Below are 25,286 nucleotides of genomic sequence, written 5' to 3'. Positions count from 1 at the left end.
TGATTTCTGAGGTTGCGTACAACAAGCCAAGGTCTAGGGCTGGAGAAATGTCTGTCCAGGGGAGCCCCTCTGACCCCCAGCTGCCCTGTGTGGCAGCAGTTCCCTCCCTGGCCCACTTCCTAAGCCCCCACGCTGGGAGTCTTATTGAGAGGTGGAGGCCATGCAGAGGGGAGGGGGGAGAATGGGGATTTAAAACCATTAATAGCCCCTCTCGCCCAAAGACTCCTGCCGCACGAGAGAGGAGACTGAACGTTGCAGCGCGCACCGCACCTGTGCACGGCGCCCATTGCGCAGCCCCGCAGTGCCCAGTGCCCTGCCCTGCAGGAGGCCCTGCTCTTGGCCAGCCACAGCTGCAAAGCCACAACCACCTTGTGCTAATTAAAACCATTCCCCTTAGGAAGTAGGCAGACGGTTGCTTCCTCCCCTGCTGCCCGGAGCTGGCTCGTGTTTAAGGGCCGCTGTCCCCACCCTGTGTAACACGCGGCCCACCACCGGCTTCGGCTCTTAAACAAACACAGGCCACTTCTCTCCACGGGCTTATTTTTAGTGCTTATACAAAGGGAGAGGCAGAGGGCGGGGGGAGTCAGGCAGAGTGCAGGCAGGGGCTGGGCTGGGCCAAGCGAGCCAGTACGCCTCACTCCTGACCTGTGAATGACGCAAGGCTCTTCCCTTCCACTGCCCCCTCCAGCACTTCCAGCCCCTGCCACACAGGACAGCTGGGGGACAGACATTTCTCCAGCCCTAGACCCCAGCCCACACATCAGACTCTCATTTGAGCAACACGGTAGCTTGTTGGGAGATCCAGGCAATACTGATCTAATGCACAGGCCTCTCCCCTCTCGAGCGCTAAGACCCTCATCTCGTCTCCTCCCAGGACACAGGCTCCACCTGTCTCACAGGTTCCCTCTCCATGAGACCGGTCTCCCCATGCTGCCTGGAGGGGGCCTGCCTTGCCACAGTGAGGGAAACGCTGCCTCCTTGGCACCTCTCCCAGCCTAATGCCTCCGGGGTGGGAAAGGACGGCACTGCACTGTGACCCCCGGTCTCCCTGACGTCAGCAGGTAGTGCTCTGAGCCACCCCACGAGCTCCATGCCTGCGCTCCCCGCTCGCCCTGTCTGCCTCAGCCAGCAATGCGCTGGAAGCCGGCTGTTTGTTTATCTTCCCATTCAGCATTGCTTATTTTGATGGCACATCCTCCGAGCTCAGCCCAGGTCAACCTGTGAACCTTCCGCATCCTGTTTGCCGAAGCCCTGCTCTGCAAGCCAAGTGCGCAGGGCGGCCAGAGGCCCAACACAGCAGCCACCGGGTGCACCGGCCAGCAGATAAAAATATTCACGGCAAAACATCCTGGGGCACGGGGGTCTATATTTGAACTGATTGTATCTGCGTGTTTATCCGAGCAGGCTTGATTGCTGCTCTATGGCGCAGAGCAGCCAAAACAACTTTGGCTCCACGGGCCCGGGCTTCCCTCAAGGCTTCGGGGGGGTCACTGGAGAGAGGAACCTGTTGCCCTGGTGTGACGGCTGGGCACTGTACAGTGTAGTACTAAATTCCACACCCAGGAGCAATGTTCCCCTGCTGCCCAGGACTCCTCCAAGACAGCGAGGGGGGGAGCGAGAAGCAGGCCTCACCACTGCCCAGAACTGGCATGTTCTCTGCTGACCAGATGGCATTAAGCAGGCAGTGATCTGGGAGGGAAAACCCAAACCAAATTAAAAAGCAGGCGCCAAAGTGCTCTAAGGCCAAAAAAAACCCTAAAGACCGAGGATGGTCCTGGGGTTAAGGCACTGGGCTGGAACCCAGGAGATCTGAGCTCTATTCCTGGCTCTGTCAGACTCCCTGTGAAACCTTGGGAAAGTCACCTTGTCCTCGTGCCTCAGTTTCCCACCTGTAAAATGGGGTGATGTTTGTGACATGTTCAGATTCCATAGTGATGAGAACATATAAAAGCCTAAAAAGACAACCACACTTGGCCCTTGTCCAAAGGACACCGATTCACCCATCCTGGCATCAGTTTGTGCTGGCCTGGGCCTGCCACCTCCACGGTCACGGGAGCTCGAGCCTCACACATTGGCCCATTACACAGCCCCCATGTGATGCTTCGCTAATCCCATTCTCGGGAACAGGAGGCTTCATGCCAACAACCCACAAGGAGTGAACAAGGGCCAGTCTGCGCTGTGCAGGGCCAGCTCTAGGCACCAGCAAACCAAGCACGTGCTTGGGGCAGCACATTTTCATGGGCAGCATTCTGGCCTTTTTTTTCCTTCCGGCGGCAAAAGCCTAGAGCCGGCCCTGGCAGCAGCAGCACGTCGTGCGCGGGGGGCACCCTGGAGCCGCTGAAGTTCGCGCCACGAGGGAGCAGCACACGCACCTTGTGGCTGGGTCAGGCAGGCTCCAAATGGGGGACACTCGGGCTGGGGGCCGCCCTGCGGGGCACACGGAGCCACCTGCAGGTGCTGCACGGCTGCTGCCCCCCAGTGCCACAGTCGGGGCTGGGCAAAGCAGCCCGAGCCGCCCAGGGACTGCGGCAGGCCGGCCAGCAGCAACAGCGGGGCCATAGAGGGCGGGGCACTGCCGTGTGGGGCCCGCGTCCCGTTCTCCGGGGCTCAGCTCCCTCTGGGGCTACCCTGCCCCGACTCCTCAGACCCTGCCGGAGCGGTCCCCTGGCTCTGCCCTCCCGGGTCCTGGACGGTCCTGGAGGCGGGAGCCCTGGCTGGAGGGACCCTGGGCTGAGGCGCGGCCCGGGAGCCCCACTGCTTACCCCGACCCTGCCAGCGCCGGGCCGGCTGGAGGCGAGGGGGGAGTGGGCGGAGTCAGCACTGGTGAGGGGGAAGCCCAGGGCTGGGGGGGCAGGGGGGGGGGGGGGGGGGGGGGGGAAGAGAGGTGGGGGGCAGCCAAAAATGTTTTTGCTTGGAGCGGCAAAAAACCTAGAGCCGGCCCTGGTGCTGTGGTGAGAGCAGGAGTGTGGGGAAGTTCAATCAGCACCTCCTGATTCAGGAGCGCACTCCTTGGCAGGAGCTGGGAAGCACAACAGAGCTCTGTTGTCATTGCCAACCTAGGAAGCACCATGCTAACCCATCAGGGGGTCAGCCACGCAGTAACCCAGAGCACCACGCTCTCCTTCACCACACAGCACTGCAGGGAACAGCACACACCCTAAATCTAGACAGCCACCCAGTGCCACTCGCAGGCCTCAGCACCATGCACCTCCCCAACGGGGCGATGCACCCACCTAGCCCTCATGGTCGTAAAGGTGAGCTTCCATAGGCAGAGCGAATGTACCGTTATTGATCTGTACCAGGGGGCGGCAACCTTCAGAAGTGGTGTGCCGAATCTTCATTTACTCACTCTAATACAAGGTTTCGCGTGCCAGTCATATATTTTAATGTTTTTAGAAGGTCTCTTTCTATAAGTCTATAATATATAATGAAACTATTGTTGTATGTAAAGTAAATAAGGTTTATAAAATGTTTAGGAAGCTTCATTTAAAATTAAATTAAAACGCAGAGCCCCCCCAGACCAGTGGCCAGGACCCGGGCAGTGTGAGTGCCGCTGAAAATCAGCTTGCGGGCCACCTTCGGCACGTGTGCCATCGGTTGCCTACCCCTGCTCTGTACTGCAGTAGCACCTGCTGGCTCCTGACCCAGCGTGCTGGACACCGGCAGACACATCCCAGAGAGACAGTCCCCACCCCAAGGAGCTCACAATCCATGCAGGGACGTGTGCATGCGTCCGCAGACGGCCTGGAGCAATAATTCTGTCTCCTTCACTTATCTCAGTGAGGTGTCCAATGATGGCACTTTCAATCTCAGCATTAACTATTTACTTGCTGAACATCTGAGCAGAGAGAATGGGGGAAGGAAATGAGGCTCCTGCCAGGATGCAAATGGAGGAGAGCCACACCGGCAAGGAAGGGAGAAGAAAGTAAGGTGGCAAAGGCAGAGAAGCAATGGGTAGAAGCAGCAGGCTGGTAACAGAGAATCTATTCCCCCTGGTTTCAGAGTGGTAGCCGAGTTAGTCTGTATCAGCAAAAACAAGGAGGAGTCCTTGTGGCATCTTATCTCTAAGGTGCCTCCTTGTTATTCCCCCTGGAGCAATGCTAAACATGACAATAAAGCACTGACCAAAGAATAGCTGAATTCATCGCCCCTTGCCATGGGATTGCACTCCAGTGCCTGAGCAGGCTTGGTTTGTATGGAAATGGGTGTTTCCAGTTCTCATGCTCGCAAAGATACCTGGGAAATGTGAAGAGAGTCTCCAGCAAGGTCAGATGATGATCTAACAATCTCTTCTGGCCTTACAATCTATGAATCAACACCTGCCTAGGTCTGCAGACAGCAAGAAACCTTTGCTCCAAAAGGTGCGACCATCTCCATTCATCTAAATGGCATGTTAACCCTGAACCCTAACAACAATGATATAAAGCACAACACTGATCACTATCCCACTGCTCTTCATTTTAGCAGATAGATCCAGCTGACATGCTGACCCCACAATCCCCAACTGCCTCTCCTCAGGTGCCAAAGCCTCAACTGCCCCTTCCAAGCTGCCAGCCCCCTCAGCCCCTCCCCCCCGGCTTCAACCCTACCCAAATCCACGATGCCATTGGGTGTTGCCAACATAAAAATCCATGGTGCTTTGAAACAGAGAAAGGGGAGACAGTGTAAAATAAAGTGAATGTAATAAATAACCCAGGGAGGAGAGTGGGAGCTGCACTGTTGTTCGTGCTCCTAATTCGTTCATTAACAAAGCCCATTTTTAGTATATATGAAGCTATCCCCACATTTCGGTGAGCACGGTGGGAAGCCAGGGACCTTGCCACAGTATTTAGATCCAGCTTCACATAGAGCTCAAGGGGCCATGGGCCACATTTGTAAAGGTATTTAGGCACCACTAGGCTCCTAGCTGCATCTTAAGGCACCTAAATACCTTTGACAGTCTGGGCCCTTTGACTCCAGTGAAGCTGGACAGTGCTGAAAGATGCCCATTATTTACACTTTCCCATCACCACTGGCTTGTTGTGCTGACAAAAGCTGGTGGGTCTGTCTTGGTTGGGCTCTGTCTTTTCCCCCGAGTTGCTTACTGTTCTGCCTGCTCCCAGCAGCTGCTCATGAATGAATTCTTGCCAAACACCATGAGAGAAGTTTCCTACATTTATAAATAAGCCCAGGACTTTGATGGAAAACTCCCCACGATTAGTCAGAACACCCTGGGCAGCTAAGTGAGCACATACCCAGTGAGAAGACATATTTCAACAGCGACCATCAAAGCCGGTCTCAGATGTACCTGTCCCTACTTCACAACCTCCATTCAATTAATGGGATAGGTCTCTCTCTCTCACTGGGGATTGCCATTCTTCCCAGCACGGACCCAATCCAGAAAGTACGGCTGAGAGAGCTGGCTTCGCAGTTAAAAAGCCACGGCAACCAGTCTTACGAAGCTGTGGGAAGAGAAGTCTCCGATTTCCAGTGCTTTCCACTGGGGATGCCAAGTCAACCCTACCCTGCATCACCACAGTCAAGATGATAGCTCCTCTCCAACTGGCAAATATTCATTGTTGTGATTACACTGACAATAGTTTAAAGTTGTGTTTCATGCATTCACAGAGCTTCAGGCCAAAAGAAACCAACAGATCATCTGCTCTGATCTCCTTATATCACAGGATCTTGTTTTTCACCCAGTTACTCCTGTATTGAGCCCAATAACTTATGACTAAAGTATATTTTCCAAAAAGGCATCCAGCCTGGATATGAGGCCATCAAGAGATGGAGAATCCACCACTTCCTTGGGAGTTTGATCCCAACTTTTCCATTAATTTGCCCAGGCATGATGTCAGGCTGACTAGCATATAGATATCACAGTCATCCCACTTGCCCTTTCTGAATATTGGCACAACATTAGCACTCTACTAGTCTTCTGGAAGTTCCCTGATATTCCAAGATGTATTAAAAATTCACATCAGCAGGCCAGAGATACCCTCAACCAGCTCTTTTATGACTCTTGGATAGAAGTTATCTGGGCCTGCTGATTTTAAAATGTTTACCCCTAGTAGATGTTTAACATCCTCCTCATTTACGAATGAACTGAAAAGTCCTTTATCATCCTCAGCTAATCACCTCACGTGATATGAGCGCATCACCTTGCTTCTTTCCAAATAAAAAAGAACAGAAATATTTATAGATCACTTTTGCTATTGCTGCATCATTAACAATTTTACCATCTCCACCTAGCAATAGGCCTATACCATCACTAAGATTTCTTTTGTTTCTAATATACTTAAATTCTTTCTTATTATCCTTAGCCCTGCCAGCCACGGATTCTTCCCTGATGTCTTTAGCTTACCTTATCAATTTTCTACACTTCATAACTTCCAATTTATATTGATTGACAGCTACTTCCTTTTTTTTTTCCATTTGTTATATATTGCTATTTATTTCGAATTGCTGCCTTCTCTTCACCACTGAGCCAAAGTTGTCCTCTTTCTTGATTGTTCAATCATGGCTTTTTGGCCATCTAATAAACACTTTTTAAAGAACACCCAATTTTCATTCCCATTCTTCTGTCTAAATTTTTCCTCTCAGTCAATTTTTCTCAGCCTTAGGAATTAGCTCTTTTTAAGCACCAACAATATATATTTTTGGTTGGTAATGTCCTTTGTTTGCCCACATTGAATGTAAACTGATCATGATCACTGGTCCCTAGGCAATCACCAGCTTCCAGTCCAGTGATTAATTCATCTTTATCTGTTACAATGAGGTCCAATATAGAGTTTCCCCATACCAGGTCCAACTCCCTTTATGGTAGGAAATTATCATCTATATTTTTTAGAAACTCCAGTGATGTTTTCTATTGGTTACATGAGACTTCCAGCAGATGTCTCCCAGATTGAAGTTCCCCCTGATAACACAACTGTCCCCACACGCACATTACAGACAGGTGCTTAAGAAGTAACTCATCCTGTTCTCTGGTTTGATGTGGTGGTACGTAACAGACCCCCACTGGTACCCCCTCCTGGGCTCTGCTAGTTAGCACAAAAAGACTGGAATGTATTTCATCATCCTTATACGACATGAGTCCATCATCCTGCTTCTTTCCAAATACAGAATAGAAACATTTATTGAGAACTTCTGCCTTCTCTGAATCATTATTAACATAGGACACAGGACTGGAAGGAACCTCCTGGGTCAACAAGTCCAGTCTGCTACTATCATAGAACAACCCCATCATATCATCTCATTCGTACATGTATCAAGCTCCATTTTAAAACCAGAAAGGTGTCTTGCCCCCATTCCTCCTACTGGGGGTCAGAAACTGTCTTCTAATTCCCAGCCTACATTCATGCCTGCCCAGTTTATCCCCATTTGTTCTTGAACAATCATTTTAGTGTTCTAGTGATTGCTCCAGTTCATAAGTCAGTGCAGTGATCAGAATCTCTGGCACTTTCCTTTAAAATCCCAAGTTCTTCACAGTATGTGTGTTGGATTTTGGAGCAGATGTGGGGGGGAGGCACATGTGCTAAACCAAGTGGCAGGTTGCAATGAATATGGAACAGCAGGTTCTATCCTCCCATTTCCCTTCTCCCTCTCCAGCCCCGTCCAGTCAGGAAGCCTCAGCAGCCACTTGCCCAAACAACTAGCCAGTAAAAAACTTTTGAGAAAAAGCCAAACAATTGCAGGAATGCCAGACAGAGCACGAGTCACCTAGCTGTCAGCAGCAAACGAAGCTGGACGGCAGCCTCCTTGGCCCTTGCTCTACATCTCACCTCAGGAGGCAGCTGGTTTAACTAGAAGAGGAGTAAAGGCAGTTTTGAATGGGGGCTGCCGGCAGGTGGGAGCTGATGGGGGGGCTGCTGACGTATTACTGTGGCTCTTTGGCTCCTTCTCGGGTTCAGGTTGGCCGCCCCTGCTCCGCGCTAACAGCACACGCAGGGAGCACAGGCAGCGGGACGGAGGAACAGGACTGACAGCACACGCACACCCAGCTGTGCCTCTGACTTGTGTGCTGGCTTCTCAGATCTCTCTGCCAATGAAACAGACCAAGTCCAAGGACCCAGAGCTGGATCCCAGAGGCAATACTGAGACAGGGACGCACTGTCCCAGCCAGTGGCATTGAGCAATCACTCCACTTCCCTGTACGTGTCACTCCTCTGAATACAGGCAACAGGAGCACTTAGCAAGTATTAACCCTCAGCAGGGAGAGAGCTGCCCCCCAACCTGCTCCTTCCAGAGAGCCCCACAGACCCAGGCAGCCACCATCCATTCCTGCTCTGCCTCTGCCACAGTCCGGGCAACTAGCTGCCCACCCCAAAATGCCACACAAGGAGCAACAAAAATGCAGCCAGCTCGGAAGGCAGCATTCCCCAGTGGCTCGGCCAGTGACTCTGCACATTTCACCTAGATAACAGCAATGTCTTTCCAATTCAAACATTAAGGGGAACATCTTCCTGGGGATATCATCACCAGTTTGTGTGCGAACATGCAGGTCTGCTTCGAGCACGTGTCCACCCTTCTGTGACTGTAGCCCTTTCTGCACAGGCCTTCCACGTGGGAGAGGGGAGCATGCTAGGCATCTGTCTGCAGCCGCATGGCAGGGTTTTCCTGAGTCCCCACCACCAGTTAGCGATCCTACTGGGAGTGTTAAGTGGGTTCTGCTGACTCACGGAGGTGAGTTGATCATTACCCATCTGGACAGAAGGAAGGTGGGAGCAGCTCCAGGAGAGGGAGAGGATATAGGATGTGGGCTGAGAGGAGCCCTAGGAGCAACCCAGCTTGGGGAGAAGGGCTGAGCTGAATGTTATGTTATTTTAGGGCTCAGTCACAAGGGGGAGCCAGGATGGTCCCAGCTAGTCTCCCAACAGGCCACCTCTCCACATAACCCCAGAGACAGACGCAAGCGTTTGGAATTGCAAAGGCAGCAGCTGCTCATTTGTCACATCAGGACCAGAGTGAGACCCAGGCCCATTGTGCTGCATTGGCTCAAGCCGGCCATGGCTTTGTCTGCCTCAACACACTGCCCAAAAGTCACCAACCACACCAGGCCATGCTACCCCTTGCATACCACAGCACACTAAGCCGAACCGGCGACGGCCCGGGGCGCTGGGCCGTGCTCAGCCGAGCGGGCCAAGGTGTGTTGACATAAACACACTCAGGACCTCTTTCCACTAACACACAGCAGCATCTTTCCCTACCTCATCCACAAACTTCTGCAGAAATGATTTCTCCTGGAAGGGCGCGGTCCTCAGGCGTCCTGCAAGAGAGATGGGAGTGTAAGCAGGGCGGGCAGCACCAGCCTGGCCAAACACCCCAGCTCGCTACCCGCACTCTCTGTGACAGGGAGATGAAAGGAGAGGGTGCCTGTTTTTTTATTGTTTATTGAATAATCTGGGGGAGCTACTAGGCCATGTAACACCTACACAGGACACTGGCAGCGCCAGTCAGGAGAGAGGGAACCCCAGTACGCATCAGCCCTGGCACCAGGGCCCATTAGGAAAGCATTAAAGCCAAGGAGAGCTTGGCGGCTGACAAGCATTGCCCAGACATTTCTCCGGGCCTGTGACATTGACATGAACTGTGACCATATAGATCATTGTTGCAACCACTGTTATATATTTGCAGCAAATATTGTACAAAGGTTGTCAAGTGAGGTGTCTATGACAAGGTTCTGGTTTGCTGGTTACGATGATGCTATCTGGGTGCATGGATCATTTTTGTATTTAAAGTTGTAAGTATTGGCTCTAGACTGTCTGTATTTCAAACTTGTGCTGTGTTTCTGGGAGACACCCCAGACAATTTGGTGTCAGCACTGCCTAGCCTGCTGGATGGCCCATTAAGGACCATCAGCGACACAACTGACCCATTGAGAGACGGCAACTACACCCTGTGACTCAGCAAAGCAGGGACAGGCCTATGGACAGGACTGTAAGGTTTTTTCATGACATGTGCTGGGCAGCTTGTGTTTGGGACAAAGGAAGCAGAGGCCACATGGCAAAAGGACTGTAAAAGGCAGCTGCATCTTCTCTTCAATCCTGCTTCTTACCTCTGGAGGGACTTTGCTACAAACTGCTCTGAACAAAGGACTGAATGACCCATCCAAGCTGGGGATGTTCCAGAGACTTGATTTGAACCTGCAGTTTATTCCATCACTGCTACAAGCCTGAACCAAGAACTTTGCCATTACTGTATGGAATTGATTCCATTTAACCAATTCTAGCTCTCATCTCTATCTTTTTCCTTTTATGAATAAACCTTTAGATTTTAGATTCTAAAGGATTGGCAACAGCGTGATTTGTGGGTAAGATCTGACTTGTATATTGGTCTGGGGCTTGGTCCTTTGGGATCGGGAGAACCTTTTTTCTTTTACTGGGGTATTGGTTTTCATAACTATTTGATCCCATAACAAGTGGCACTGGTGGCAATACTGGGAAACTGGAGTGTCTGAGGGAATTGCTTGTATGACTTATGGTTAGCCAGAGGGGTAAGACTGAAGTCCTCTCTGTTTGGCTAGTTTGGTTTGCCTCAGTAGTGAAGGACCCCAACCTTGGGCTGTGACTGCCCTGCTCTGAGTAATTTGTCCTGAATTGATACTCTCAGTTGTGTCCCGCCAAAGGCAGCATCTTTAGAGGGCCAAGCCATGACGGCACAGCAGGAGCCCCTCCAGGTCACTCAGGGTGGTGGGGAAACCTTCTCAGGAAACCCACTAGTAACCATGGCAACATGAAGAAGACAGCCCCTGAGGCCTGAATGAGGGCAGATTTGCACCTCAGCAGCAGTCAGCTGGGAAACACCACGAGAAAGCCCTTTCCTAATGACAGTCGCCATTTCAGCAAAGCAGCCCCAGCCCAGCGGCTGAAGGCCCCACCCTCGCTGGGGCTACAGCTGTCTGCCCTGAGACAGCACCGGGTTTCAAAGGCCCCTTGGGCAAACTCGCTTCAGCACTGTCTGCAAGTTTGAAAACATGCTCCAGCCTTTGGGGTTTCCTGCAGTTCAGTAAACACGGCTCCCAGCCCAGGGCAGATGGGTCCAAGGACCTACGGCCAGCTCCCCGGGATGGCTGGGTGAGGAGTACCCTGCAGTGTGGAGCTCCCTGTTCCCAGTGACTCTGTGTTGCAGCAAGGGGGCTCAGGAATGACTGTTGCCATTACATTCCTGGGGAGAGGCACCCCCACCCGCCACACAACTGTCCCCAAATGGATGGGGAGATGTTCTGGCTGCGTAGAGCAGCACTTCCACAGTGGGCCCCATCTCGGCACACGAGCCAAGGAGCGAGGCCTATGCACCTCACAGAAATGCTGAAGGCTTTGGCTAGCACTGACCATGAGGGGGAGGCTACCTGCAGCTGGAGCCCCCCGCAGCCTGTAGGCAGCACTCTCCCCACATCCCCATCATTGCCTGCACCTCAGGCTAAGTTTGTTGCTCCCCAGCCCACTGGAAGCCGTTGTGCTGCCCTAGAACCACCCCCCCGCAGCAGAAGCAAGAGGCAAACACATACATTTTGGTGTGTCCCAAAAAAATGGTGACGGCCGTTTCAAGCTTCCTCTGCAGCCCAGCTGAGGGTGGGGGAGGGTCTCCTGCTGCTCCCACTCCTTTACCCAGAGACTACTGCCTCAGAGCGAGGCCCGCTATCTTCCCCTGCACCCTGCAGTGGTATCCCACCATGCAGCTCTGAAGCCAGAAGTCAAAAAGATCCCACAAAACTAAGTGATTGGGCAACAAAATGGCAAATGAAATTTAATGTGGATAAATACAACAAGGAGTCCAGTGGCACCTTAAAAACTAACAGATTTATTTGGGCATAAGCTTTCATGGGTAAAAACCTCACTTGTTGCATCTGAAGAAGTGAAGTTTTTACCCGCAAAAGCTTATGCCCAAATAAATCTGTTAGTTTTTAAGGTGCCACCAGACTCCTTGTTGTTTTTGTAGATACAGACTAACACGGCTACCCCCTGATACTTGAATGTGGATAAATGTAAAGTAATGCACATTGGAAAAAATAACCCCAACTATACATACAATATGATGGGGGATAATTTAGCTACAACTAATCAGGAAATAGATCGTGGATAGTTCTCTGAAGATGTCCACGCAGTGTGCAGCGGCAGTCAAAAAAGCAAACAGGACGTTAGGAATCATTCAAAAAGGATAGAGAATAAGATGGAGAATATCTTATTGCCCTTGTATAAATCCATGGTACGCCCACATCTTGAATACTGCGTACAGATGTGGTCTCCTCATCCTACTGCAGTCATGCCATCACCCAAGGGCAGGAGCTCCTCTTTCCTACTCCTGCAAACAGGAAAGCCAGCCGTTCTGTGGAACCATGGACATGGGCCCCTGAGGGCGTCCCAGCGAGACCACCGGAGGTTGGTCCCAATACCTGGCTTGCCTGGCCTTGTATCTAGCTCCAGGCCATCATTTCTCCTCCACCACCATGAACTGTTCCTCAAGAGCGGATCAGGTGATTGCTCCATCTGCCAACAATGGGACAAACACTGCTGGTGGGAAGCCCTGCACCTCATGTCATATTAAGGAACCCCTTTGAGGTGCTGGGTGGGCACAAAGTGACTGGAGAATGACACCTCCAGCCCCCTTGCTGGCTCCTGCATCAAGCATACCTGCTGATTCTACACCCACAGATAAGCTTCTTTGGACTCCCATGAGCCCTGAAGATCCAGCACAGCAACACCAGAGGGTGCCGGAGTCTGGTCTGACTCACGTGCTAACCTAGTTCCAAGCACAGGCCGTGCGCTGCCCTTACTCACACCCACCCCCCAAGGGAGGCAGCAGGTGTCGCTGCGAAAGGGAATCGCCCTGCACAATCCCTATTCCTGGGGTGATGCACAAGCCTTAGAATCATAGAAGTTCAGGGTTGGAAGGGACCTCAGGAGGTATCTAGTCCAACCCCCTGCTCAAAGCAGAATCAACCCCAACTAAATCCTCCCAGACAGGGCTTTGTCAAGCCGGGCCTTAAACACCTGTAAGGAAGGAGATTCCACCACCTCCCTAGGGAACCCATTCCAGTGCTTCACCACCCTCCTAGTGAAATAGTGTTTCCTAATATCCAACCTAAACCTCCCCCACTGCAACTTGAGACCCTTACTCCTTGTTCTATCTTGTGCTACCACTGAGAACAGTCTAGATCCATCCTCTTTGGAACCCCCCTTCAGGTAGTTGAAAGCAGCTATCAAATCCCCCCTCATTCTTCTCTTCTGCAGACTAAACAATCCCAGTTCCCTCAGCCTCTCCTCATAAGTCATGTGCTCCAGACCCCTAATCATTTTTGTTGCCCTCCACTGAACTCTTTCCAATTTTTCCACATCCTTCTTGTAGTGTGGGGCCCAAAACTGGACACAGTACTCCAGATGAGGCCTCACCAATGTCGAATAAAGGGGAACTATTACGTCCCTCGAGCTGCTGGCGATGCCCCTACTTATACAGCCCAAAATGCCATCAGCCTTCTTGGCAACAAGGACACACTGTCGACTCATATCCAGCTTCTCCTCCACTGTAACCCCTAGGTCGTTTTCTGCAGAACTGCTGCCTAGTCACTCGGTCCCCGTTCTGTAGCAGTGCATGGGATTCTTCCGTCCTAAGTGCAGGACTCTGCACTTGTCCTTGTTGAACCACATCAGATTTCTTTTGGCTCAATCCACTAATTTGTCTAGGCCCCTCTGTATCCTGTCCCTACCCTCTAGCGTATCTACCACTCCTCCCAGTTTAGTGTCATCTGCAAACTTGCTGAGGGTGCAATCCACGCCATCCTCCAGATCATTAATGAAGATTCTGAACAAATCTGGCCCCAGGACCGACCCTTGGGGCACTCCGCTTGATACCAGCTGCCAACTAGACATCGAGCCTTTGATCACTACCCGTTGAGCCCGACGATCTAGCCAGCTTTCTATCCACCTTACAGTCCATTCATCCAGCCCATACTTCTTTAACTTGCCGGCAAGAATACTGTGGGAGACCGTATCAAAAGCTTTGCTAAAGTCAAGGAATAACACGTCCACTGCTTTCCCCTCACCCACAGAGCCAGTTATCTCATCATAGAAGGCAATTAGGTTAGTCAGGCATAACTTGCCCTTGGTGAATCCATGCCGACAGTTCCTGATCACTTTCCTCTCCTCTAAGTGCTTCAAAATGGATTCCTTGAGGACCTGCTCCATGATTTTTCCAGGGATTGAGGTGAGGCTGCCTGGCCTGTAGCCCCCCAGACCCTCCTCCTTCCCTTTTTTAAAGATGGACACTACATTAGCCTTTTTCCAGTCATCCTTAAAGGCCCCAGCTCACCCCTCACCTTCCAGTGGGCATTTGTGGCACCAGTTAGTAGGAAAACCCTCGCCACTAGTAAGGAGAGCAAGTCTGAGCTGGAATCACTGAGATTACAGAGCCTGGAGCACCTGACATCAGTTTCCAGCACTGCACTTACCAAGGGGGCTGTATAAATAACCAACGAAACAGCCTGCTCTCCGTTCTCAGGCCCGCGCCGCATGCAGAGAGCAGTGTGTCAGACAAGCAGCACTAGGCCAGTTCCCAGCTACTTAGTGGATCCCGGGGAGCTGGTCTGGACCATAGAAGCCCTCTGATGTGCAAGGGAAGCTCTTTGAGGAAATCAGGCCAGGCTGGTGAAAAGCAGAGCATCCCCCTCTCCCCCCTTCGTTAACACTGCCCTCCAGCCCAACACGTGCGGAGCCTCTGCCAGCTGTGAACCGAATCCACACGCCAGAGGCATCGCCAGCTGAGGGTGGGACCCAGAACCCCTTCTAATCACGAGGGACTCCACCCACCCGCCGCCAGTCCTTATATCACTGTGCTCTGCCAGCTGGGGATTAAACCCAGGCCCCTCATTAACATCTCAGAGGCTCCACACTGGAAACAGACCATGCGTACAGCCACGCTTCCCATGTTCTTCTAAGGAAGCTGAGGGGAAGAGCCGGGAGCCCCTGGTTCCTCTCCAAGTGCTCTGCAAGCTACTGCATGTGGGAAAAAAGCCTGACTCCGCTCCAGTTCCTTCACTAGCTGGCCTCGAATCCAGGCTCCTGGTAAACAGCCAGGTACTCTAAGTAAAGCAAAGAGCCCCTTGGCGACTTCCCAAGTCCTTCGGCTACTGGTCAACGTCCATTCCCCCTCCCCCTCTCCCCCGGGGACTACTCCCAAGGCTTCTGGCTACTGTCTGACTGCTGTAGCAGCTGAACATGAAACACAAGCCTCGTTGGGCAACAGCCAGACTGAGCACTTGGTGCCAACCCTGTGCAGGGAAGGAAACTCACTCCCTGCTCTCTCCAGCCCTGCTTTCCCCAGGAGTGGAACAGCCCTCCATACCTCTGCTGAGAGCAGCCCCGCTCTCCCTGTAGTCTTCAATCTCAGCATCCTTCTGCACCAGGAGAGATGCCAGCTCTTGCAGCTGGTACTGCAATGACAGGCTCATCCTGATGAGGGGCCGCACAAGATGACGGGAAATCTGGGTGGGAAAGACAAAACAGGGAAGGCCAAGAAGGGGACTTAAACTGTTTCTAGAACAAAAGTGGTTGAAGCAGGTCAGTCGACAGCAGCAATGTATTAGCAAGAGCTATAACCAGAGTTTACTCAGGACTTCTCAGCGCTCACCAATCACAGGAATGCCTGTCTGCCACTCCAGCATCTACCAGCAAGAGGCACTCTATGGAACAGGTTGTGCAGGGAGGTCTCTGCCATCCCTGCCTCTCCCAGTAGGAGGCACTGTAGGGAATGGTATAGAAATGTTGGCTGTGAAAGGAGCTGTAGAGAAGGGGGCAGGAGCTCTAACTGTGGGATAACTTCCATCTACCCCAGTCCCAGCCTCTGCCAGCAAGAGGCGCTGTACAAAACAGCACAGGCAGTGAGGAACAAGATGGACATATGGTGGAGAAGGTTCAATATAGGAGACACTCCAACTCCACAGACAGCTATGGGAGTGGCAGGAGACAACAACAAACTCCTTCGGTCTGATCAGCCCACTGAGAGCTTCTGTAAGCAGCACAAACAGGCCCCTCTGAGCCTCATGCCCCCCCAGCCCCTGTGGGCCCCGACGTGACTTCTGACACCGGAAACAGACATGGCTGGGACTAAAAAAATAATAAAAAGTAAAAGGAACCGTGCTGTCAAATTGCAGCTTGAGGAAACAGAGGAAGATCACAGGAAGATGAGATCAAAGGCATGAGGAATCTCTACCCCCAAATCCTATCCAGGCCCTTGCTGCTGCCCCCCATGCACCCAGTCCAGGCCACCTCATCCTTGCCCAAGGCCTCTCAGTGCCAGCAGCGTATTACCGCCTAGGCCGACAAGGCCTAGGCCTAGGGCGGCAAATTTGCAGGGGCAGCAAATTTATAATAGCAGCATTTTTGTAATCGCGGCATCAGTGACGCCGCGATTCTACCAATCATAGCGCGTATTGAAACCACCAAATGACGGCGCGACACCATTTAGTAAACATACTCACAAGAATCCTAAGCGTTAATAATATGACCGGAAGGAAGAAATTAAGCAGTTCTCAGTTTTGGATCCATGCGCAGTCCCACGCTATAAGCGAAATCGCCCTATACAGACGCGCGTTCAAGCAAGGATCCGCTGTACTTGTAATTTTATTTATAATAAAACTTGTAAATGTTCAATTATTTTAATGATATTTAGATTCATTTTAGTTCAAACGAATTTGTAAAAAAACTAAAACAAGTTCATATGAGGCTGGGGGCGGCAAAATCATTAATCCGCCACTGCTCAGTGCAGAGGGTCCTGCCCTATTCCTCAGTGTGCATTGGATGAACCCTGCTCCGCCTCGCCCCAAGGGCACTGTCTCCAGGGGACACACTCTCTCTGCAGCTTCCTGGCCCTCACGTCAGAGGGGTTCAAGTCAGGCCAGGCCGAGCTCTGCTCCCAATGGACCATCTAACCCAGCAACTCCAGTGAGATGGACACAGGGAACAGCCCCCTCACTGTCATCTGTGGGATAGCCTGGGCACGACCTATGCAGCAGGGCCCAATGCACCCTCAGAGCCTGTCTGACAAAACCCTACTCATTCTGTGCTGCATTCTTATCAGCAAACCCAAGCCCCGGACATGGGGATATAGTGAATACGGCATCACTGTCAGGACACCACAACGCGGAGAGGCCCTGCATCCATGGCACACTCACTGCAGAGAGCTGGGGGGTTGAGTTCTGCAGCCTCCCTCCTCTTTCAGCCAAAGGTTCAAGCCATGGACACTACAGGTCCCAAAATGCAATACGGCCTCCACTCGGGTCAAGATGCTGGGACCTGTGGTCCCCATGGGCCATCCCTCCACTTGCAGATCTGAGGGCGGGAGCAATCTGCTCCACTCTAGGCCAGTTCAGCACAGGCCTCAGATTCTTGGGGAGCAGCTGAGCAAAGCCTGGGCCCCGTTCCTGCATTGCTAACAGTAGCACTTAGCATTATACAATACTTCTCATCGCCTAAGTGCTTTACAAACATTAATCACAATATGAACTAACAGGACAGTGGCAGCTGCTGGTTCACAGCTCGCTCTATCACTCCGATAACGCTGTGGGATTCATACCCTCTTTGAAGGGCAGGAGAATGTCTTTCCAGAGTCATGTGTCCTGGCCCAGGTGAGCAGCATGGGTCTGCCCCACATCCTGTGCTCTTAATGGAACCAGAGCTAACATGGCTCCCCTTTTGTTACTTCTCCACCTGTGCACCAGCAGAGATGGGCACGGCTCTGGGAAGGTCTTGCTGCTGGACAGCCAGCAGCGGGCACTGACAGACGGGGCGGGTTTTGGTAGGCCCCATTTGTTGTTTGTAAAAGGATTTCAGGGCTGGTGAAAGGAGCTGCAATGGCAGCGGGAGACTGACTCCTCCATGTACCCCAGAAAAGGCACAGCCTGGAGTAGCTCCACCCCTGCACACAGACAACAACTTACAACTCTGCTAGGGAGGAGGAGCCTGTGGGGTGAGCTCTGTCCAGCCTCATCACCCTTTCAGTCCCTGGCATTGCCAGTGGGTCAATAGGTGCCCACCACATGGATGGATTCTGAGGACGTCTGTCCCACTAGCCATGGGCCTGAGACCCCAGCTCTGCTCTTTTTAAAGAAAAAGGGGAGAATTTTAAGTGCAGATATTTCAAACCCACATCAGAACTTTCAGGCAGGTCCAATATTGGTCTGATCAAAGGGCCAATGCCCTTTAAAGGGGCCTCGCCAGGGAGCCTCATCCTGTCCTCTTGCTAGCTGTCCTGTCCCCCCCTTCCACAGTCATGCTGAACAGATAGGGAGTTTGTTTTGTACATGGTATTACAACAAATTTTGCAGCAGAGTGGAACACGCACACGCACTGTCCCAGCAAGCGGCACTCACAACCTGCCTAGGAGGCCCCTTCCCAGATACAGCTGCCTCAGCTTCTCTAGGGCACGTCACAAATCCATCCATCACTTGCCTCTCAGCTGCCTCTGTTGACTAGCAACAATTATTAGTTAGGTGCACAGCACCCTCTGGTGCACACTGGACACCACTACAATTTAATCAAGCTACAGAGAACACACAGCTTTAAAGACAATTGTATGTAAGAGCAAAGAATGCCACAAATCTCCCCTATGCATACCACTGTGGACGAATACACTCCTCACCTGCAGAGCCACTGAGAAAGCTGGAAGTGAAGCCCTCACAGGCCAATTTGTTCTATAAAAGAACAAGGGAACGTCCCAACAGGGGTGTGTGCAAGAGGACAAGCAGGGGCAAGCCACCCATCAGTGAGGGGCACAAAACTCTTCTGGAGCTAGGGCAATACTGGGGCCAGGGCAGCTCCTCCAGCCCTGGGGCCACAGGGCAGATCCAGCTCCTCTGGCTGCCAGGAGAGAGTGAGCTTCTCCAGCGGCCGGAAGGGGGGGAGAACTAGCTCCTCTGGCCATGGGGGCACAGGAAGTGCCCCTCCAAAAGTGACCAAATTTTTATTCCTGTACACACCCCTACATCCAATTAAACTGAAAAGCAGTGAATTCAAAATTGATCAAAGGAAACGCTTTTTCATAAGACACTCAATTAGCCTGTGGCACTCATTGCCACAAGAAATCATCAAAGCAGCATCAGCTATTTATATGGATAATGGGAACATCCAGAGTTACAACAATAAGGATGTTTTTTAAACCCAATGTTTTTGGCAGGGCTATAAACCTTCATTCTTCAGGGCACATGCCAATCTCTGACCTAGGGACAGCCATTCCATCACTGCCCACTGCAGAGTTCCCTGCACCTCCTTCTGAGCAGCTAGGACAGGCTTCTGTCAGAGGTAGGAAACTGGACTGGAGGAGCCCTGCTCTGGGCCAGCCTGGCCATTTGTGTTCCTAACTAACCCAGCACCTGGTGTGCTTGGTTCCTGATTTTCTTTCTGGTCCGAGTTTGGAATCTCAGACTGAAGCCTCCTAGCTGTTTGCATGGTGCCACCTACTAAAAGTAATTACCCCAAACAAACAGCCTCTTCCATCCCGCAGGTACACAGAGCATTGTACAAAGGTCAGGAGACATAAAAGCACAGACCAGAATCACATCCCCCACCAAAGAATCCAATGAGACAACATCAAGCAGTGCTGCAAAACAGTTTGGCAGGAAGTGAGCAAGCCCTGTTTCCCAGCTGGAACTGCAGGAGGAGTTTTGGGAGAGAACAAAGCCACTCGGAAGCTCTGTAAGAGCTGGACTGTTAGCTGCAAAGCCAAAGCACCTTTCATTACCAGGTGGCCAGAGCCTCAGTTTTATGTTTCAACCAAAACACAGACCTCTAGCAGCACAGCATTGCTTAGCACCACACAAAGGCATTGGGGTCAGCACTGGATCCAAGAACAGAGCACCCCCATTCCCACTCCTGGCAGCATAGCGTGCCACCTACTACCACACTGGGGCCCTACTCCTTACTGAGCCAGCCACCCCACTCCTTGTTTCACCTACACATTCCTTAGACTAGGACTTGCCTCCCAGGCCTGGCCCCCATTAACTTACATTGGAGAGGGTTCAAAGAAGAGCCACAAGAAGGATTACAGGATTTGACAGACTCAAGGAGCTCAATCTATTCAGCTTAACAAAGAGAAGGTTAAGAGGTGATTTGATCACAGTCTGTAAGTACCTACGTGGGGAACGAATATTTAATAACGGGCTCTTCAGTCTAGCAGACAAAGGTAAAATACAATCTAATGGCTCGAAGTTGAAGCTAGACAAATTCAGATTGGAAATAAGGTGTACATTTTTAATGGGGGAGAGCGATCAACCATTGGGACAACTTACTTGGGGACATGGTAGATTCTCCATCCCTGACAATTTTTAAATCAACACTGGCTGCTTCTCTAGAAGATCTGCTCTAGGAATGATTGTGGGGGGCATTCTCCAACCTGTGCTAGACAGGAGGTCAGACTAGATTATCACAATGGTCACTTCTGGCCTTGGAAACTACAAAACTCTGCTTAGCTTGAGAGTTCCAATGGAGGTTTGACTGCAGGACAAGATTGACACCTAAGGAACCAAGCATATGCCTCTCCCTACTCCTCCTCGCTTGTATCTCATCATGCGACCCCACCACTCCACCCCGCCAGCAATGCCAGGCTCCATCACCAGCTTCGCCCACAAGTCCCATTGCACTTTCTTCCATGGTGACCCATACGCAGGGAACTGAGCTAGTCCATAAAGCCGCCACCCTGGACATCTTCAGATCCCTCCCCTCTTCTAGGCAGATGGCTTGGGGGGCCCCCCAATACCCAATTGGCTCATGGCTAATGACTATCTTTGTCCCAGCTCCCCTTGTTTGCTACATCCACTTCTTGTATCTCACTTAGATGGCAAGCTCTTTGGAGCAGCGACCATCTCTGACCCTGTGTTTGTACAGCGCCCTACACAGCAGTGCCCTGCTCCTGGAGGAGGCCTCCAGATGCTATTGTCACACAAATAATTAATGCAAGGAATGAATACAAGGCAGTGCTATGGCCTATGCTAGATACTCAACAATGGTCCCTTCTGGCCTTAGTATCTATGAGTGGCTCTAGAGAACAGTGCTACACAGCCCTGCAGCTCTTCAGCTCCCTCCCCATCCCTGCAGGGACTAGGCAGGGTACTTGGCTTTTACCAACACCAACTCAGGAATCCCCCCAACACCCCTGGGAGGCGGGGGAGGGGAGAATACTCTTTCCCACAGGAGGTGAAACTGTGGCACTGAGAAAAGCAGTGACTCGACCAAAGATACATAATGAGCCGGTGGCAGAGCTGGTGGCAGAACTCAGGCCCTTCTACCGCCCAGCTTGGTGCTCATTCCCCCGGCTGCACTGTTTTATTATTAGGCGTATTGCGATTGCTGTGCTGGGTGCAGCACACACACACACAGGCAGAGACAGGAGGGCGGGACAAATCCCGGGAGGTTTCATCACATGACATTATCTTTAATTAAAGCCTAATCTTTAATTCCTGGCTTGTGTTCCATTGGATTGTAGTCTACTTTTGTCTGCTAGGCTGAAGAGCCCATTATTAAATGTTTGTTCCCCATGGAGGGTTGGCAACCCTAAGAGATAGTCCTTGGCCGTGGAGCTGACAGTCTGACCTGAGCAGGAAGTGGCTGTGTCACACAGCAGGGGAGGGAAGCAAGGGTCAGACCAGGTGATGCAGGCAATTAGTGCACACCTTGGTAACTCCAAAGCTTCCACAAGATTTTTTAAAATCAATTAACTCAGCTCCCATCAAACTGGCTAGTTTTGCTGAGCATCTCAGCAGGAGGGGCAGGCATCTGGCACATTGCAGAACCTTTTCCTCACCATCTCCACAGCAGCTGCGGGGCAGTGGAAATCCCAGTAGAAGGGCAGTCCGGAGAGCTCACTTTTCACATGGATGGTGAGTTTGCTGGAGGTCTGTTGGCAGGAGAAGGAGTTGGCGTCACTCTCTCTTCCTTCCAGCAAAGGGCACATCAGGTTGCTCAAGCGATTCAGGAAAGACGACACATGGGCTGTCAGCCGCTTGTTCAGCTCCTAGGAAAGCCCAAATGGAAAGATGCAGCTAGTGGGAGCAGCAAGGCACCCTGGAGACCCCAATGCTAGGCTCACTCAGATCGGGTAGAAACCCCAGCAAATAGGGTCCATCCCAGTTCATTCTGTCCCAGGGCTCCCCACTCTAACAGTCCATCCTTGGGACTGTCACTGCAGGCAGCTTAGCCACACATCCTCCTTCACCTTCCCTTAGCCAATACAGAACAAAGCCTCCAATGGAACAAGCAGGACTGAGAGCAACAGACACCCATCTGGTCTATGCTCGACAAAGAACTTCTCTCACCAGTTCTCCCATGCCCGTCACGCCTGGGATCTGGGCATTTCCTCCTGGCCCACCAGATCCCCAGCTCTGGGCAGGTGGAGTTCGAAAGGGCAGGATGTAGAGGGCATAATGAAATTTTATCCCCATGTGGTTCCTGGGATGCCTTCTCCAATATCCCAGTGCCCTCCCATTACCACCCCAGGGCTCTCCTGCGCTAGGACACCTCTCAGCTGCTCCAGGCTGGCTGAGGAACTGTTACAGCCTAGCCCCCCTGCCAAGACAGACAAATGGGAAGCGACCATTGTAGTATATGGGAGTAGCCAAGACGCCTCTGCCCATCACCATCCACCGCCCAGCAGACGCCACACTCTATAAAATACTCAAACATTAAGCCCAGTGATCGGGGTAACAGTTCCCCCAAGGGGCTCCAAACAGGCCCTGCTCCCATTTGCCCCTTGGCCCGGAGACAGAGGGGACCTAGAAGAGAGGCAGATGGTCGCTTGTGCTACCTGGCCTGTTTCTGAAACTATAGAAGATGTGAGTGACATCATTAAAACGAGCATGTAACTGAGGCTGCAGAAACTGCCAGGGTAGCATCCCTGGAGGAGCGGTCCTGAAGAGGAAGCTGCTGGTAGCCTCTGACCTGGCCACTAAAGCTAACAACAGTCTCTCCCTTGATGGCCATACCCAATTCTATGGCATCACAATCACCAGAAAGATGGGGGAAGGAGGACAGGCTGCCAGAGTGAGACACTGCTAGTGCACTGGCCTTGCACCCCTGGAAACAAGCTTCCATCCCAGCCTACAAGGGAAGTGCGTCTGATGGCCTCACCCCAAGCGATCTCTCTCAGAATCACAGAACCACCAGTTTGGTACAGTGTCTGAGGAGAAGGGATCCAGGACTGGAACAGCCGGAGGTGCTGACTCAGAACTGAGGGGCACTGATAGAGCTGTGGGGAAGGAACCCAGGACTGGAATAGAAGGGAGGCTGCAGATCAGGATTGAGGGACATCAGCAGAGATTAGGTGCAGGAGCCCAGGACTAGCATAGCAGTAAATATTGTAGGTCAGAATGGAGAGGAATCAGCAGACCTGTGTAGGGCTTCCCACATCAAGGCCTTCTACCCTAGTCCTATTGAAGCGGTCATCCCCCCTCTGCGCATTCTACAAACCCATGCTGGAATGTTAGCTGGCTTATGCATAAAAGGGGGTTTGTGGATTTTGCAAACCTCATTCCAGACTCACCTTGGACCTTTTCCCAACGACATCCGTGTCTGCACGCTCGTACCATACACTGCTGAGGTCAGAGATCAGCAAGACGTAGCCGGTTTCTCTGAAACAAGCCTTGGCAATAAAAGTGGATTCACCAAAGCAAACTGAAGCCCAAGGCTGCGTCAGGAGGTTGCTGTCTAGATCCTCGGAGCCCTCCATCCTGCAAGAGAGCAAACAGGCTTAGACAGCAGCACTCCCAGCAAAGGCAGAGCATAACTTCTACCAGATCCCACTCCCTAGAGAGAACATGCTCCAGGAAAGCTTACGTGCCTCTCTGAGAGACCTTTGCATCCCCACTGGCTCACACTAGCCCTGAGGCCTGCAGCTGATGAAACCAAACCAACTCTGAACACAAGCATCATTTCATAGTGACGCCTGGCCTCAGCTCCTTCCATGTGCAGCTCAGAAGACAGGTAACAGGCCCCGTGGGCTGGAGAAATGTACCATTACAGGAGTGAATGAATGGTCTGCCCAGAGGAGACAATTCTTTGGCCATTTTGCACTGCAGTTGCTATTCCATTTTAAAATAAATAATGCACTGCTGGTTCTCAGAGAAACAAGATGGGCAGTGCTAACGATGACCTTCGAAACCTCTGTACTTGGCCCAGCATTTTCGGCCCAGCTTCTCCTCCTGCCAGATCCCATAGGCACATCCCAATCCAGTGTTTGTGAATTCCCAATCACAGGCGCTACCCTGGCAGCACAAACAGTGAGTTATAATCTCACTGCAAGGACAAACTGGAGGAGGAGATGGGCCACTAGCAAACTATTATTTGAATCGCAGTAGGGATCAGGGCCACGACACACGAGATGCTGGACAAACAAATCTGGATCAAAATATCACATATAGGGTGAAGGGGTTTGTGTTTCATAGTAACCAGTCCCAGGAGAGTACTACAAAGACAACAACTCCCAGCATACAATTCTCTTCTTTAGTCCAACGATGGAGCATTGCATGCTGGGACTTATAATCCCCACAGCCTGCTTTTGAGTATTAAAGATGACTGGCAAAGGAAAAAGTATGGGCTTGTGCCCCTTTCTGTGTCTTTATACAGGACAAGGATGGCTCGAGAAGAGATGGGTCCCACTCCCCCCTCTCTTAAAAAAAATAGTTCTGAGGATTGTTTTTCACTAGAAATTCAAGTCCCATCTGCTTTTTTCCTAGGAGATGCTGTCGGAATTGATAGAGGTGCCAATATTCTGTCTCTGACAGTGGCCAGGACCAGACACTTTAGAGGGAATGAACAGAACAGGGCAATTATTGAATGATCCATTCCCTATTGTGCAGCCCCAGGTTCTGGCAGTTGGAGGTTTAGGGATTTCCAGAGCATTGAAACCAGTTATACTTTTGGCCTTCACAACATCCCCTGGCAGCGAGTTAAAGAAGTTGGCTGTGTGTTGTGTAAAGAAGTCCTTCCTCATATTTGTTTTAAACCTGCTGCCTATTAATTTCATTGGGTGCGCCCTGGTTCCTGTGTTATGTGAAGGGGTAAATAACACTTCCCAATTCACTCTCTCCACACCAGCCATCATCTTATAGACCTCTATCATATCCCCCCAGTACAGGCAGGGACCCAGCCCCCTGCTGCAGGGATCCCTAAACCTCCAATTGCCAGGGACTGGATGACAGGATGCCGTATTCAATGAGTGGGTGTCACATAAGTGACTGCTATTCAGACTGCTTTAAACTTTTCCTTCCCTTTATTCCTGTTCAAATGTGCCTCATATGAGAAATACTTGGGAGGAAAGACACCCAG

The 25,286-nt window shown here is 51.5% G+C and overlaps 1 protein-coding gene across 1 annotated transcript in view; it reads right to left on the bottom strand.

The window, feature by feature from the left end:
- Positions 1–24,788, bottom strand: part of NHEJ1 (non-homologous end joining factor 1) — a 127,246-nt gene extending 102,458 nt beyond the window's left edge. Inside the window, exons 1-4 of the mRNA XM_034786329.1 lie at positions 23,503–24,788; positions 21,769–21,978; positions 15,319–15,457; positions 9,189–9,247 (exon numbers count right to left, since the gene is read on the bottom strand). Of these exons, the coding sequence (XP_034642220.1) occupies positions 9,189–9,247; positions 15,319–15,457; positions 21,769–21,978; positions 23,503–23,688 (594 nt within the window). The 5' untranslated portion in view covers positions 23,689–24,788. The remainder of the gene's footprint in view (positions 1–9,188; positions 9,248–15,318; positions 15,458–21,768; positions 21,979–23,502) is intronic.
- Positions 24,789–25,286: the final 498 nt, after the last annotated feature.

This window comes from Trachemys scripta, chromosome 11 (genome assembly GCF_013100865.1).
Source record: "Trachemys scripta elegans isolate TJP31775 chromosome 11, CAS_Tse_1.0, whole genome shotgun sequence".
In the NCBI taxonomy this organism is placed as follows: domain Eukaryota; kingdom Metazoa; phylum Chordata; order Testudines; family Emydidae; genus Trachemys; species Trachemys scripta.
Note: the sequence above shows the minus strand (reverse complement) of the source record. Positions and strands in the feature narration are given on the sequence as shown.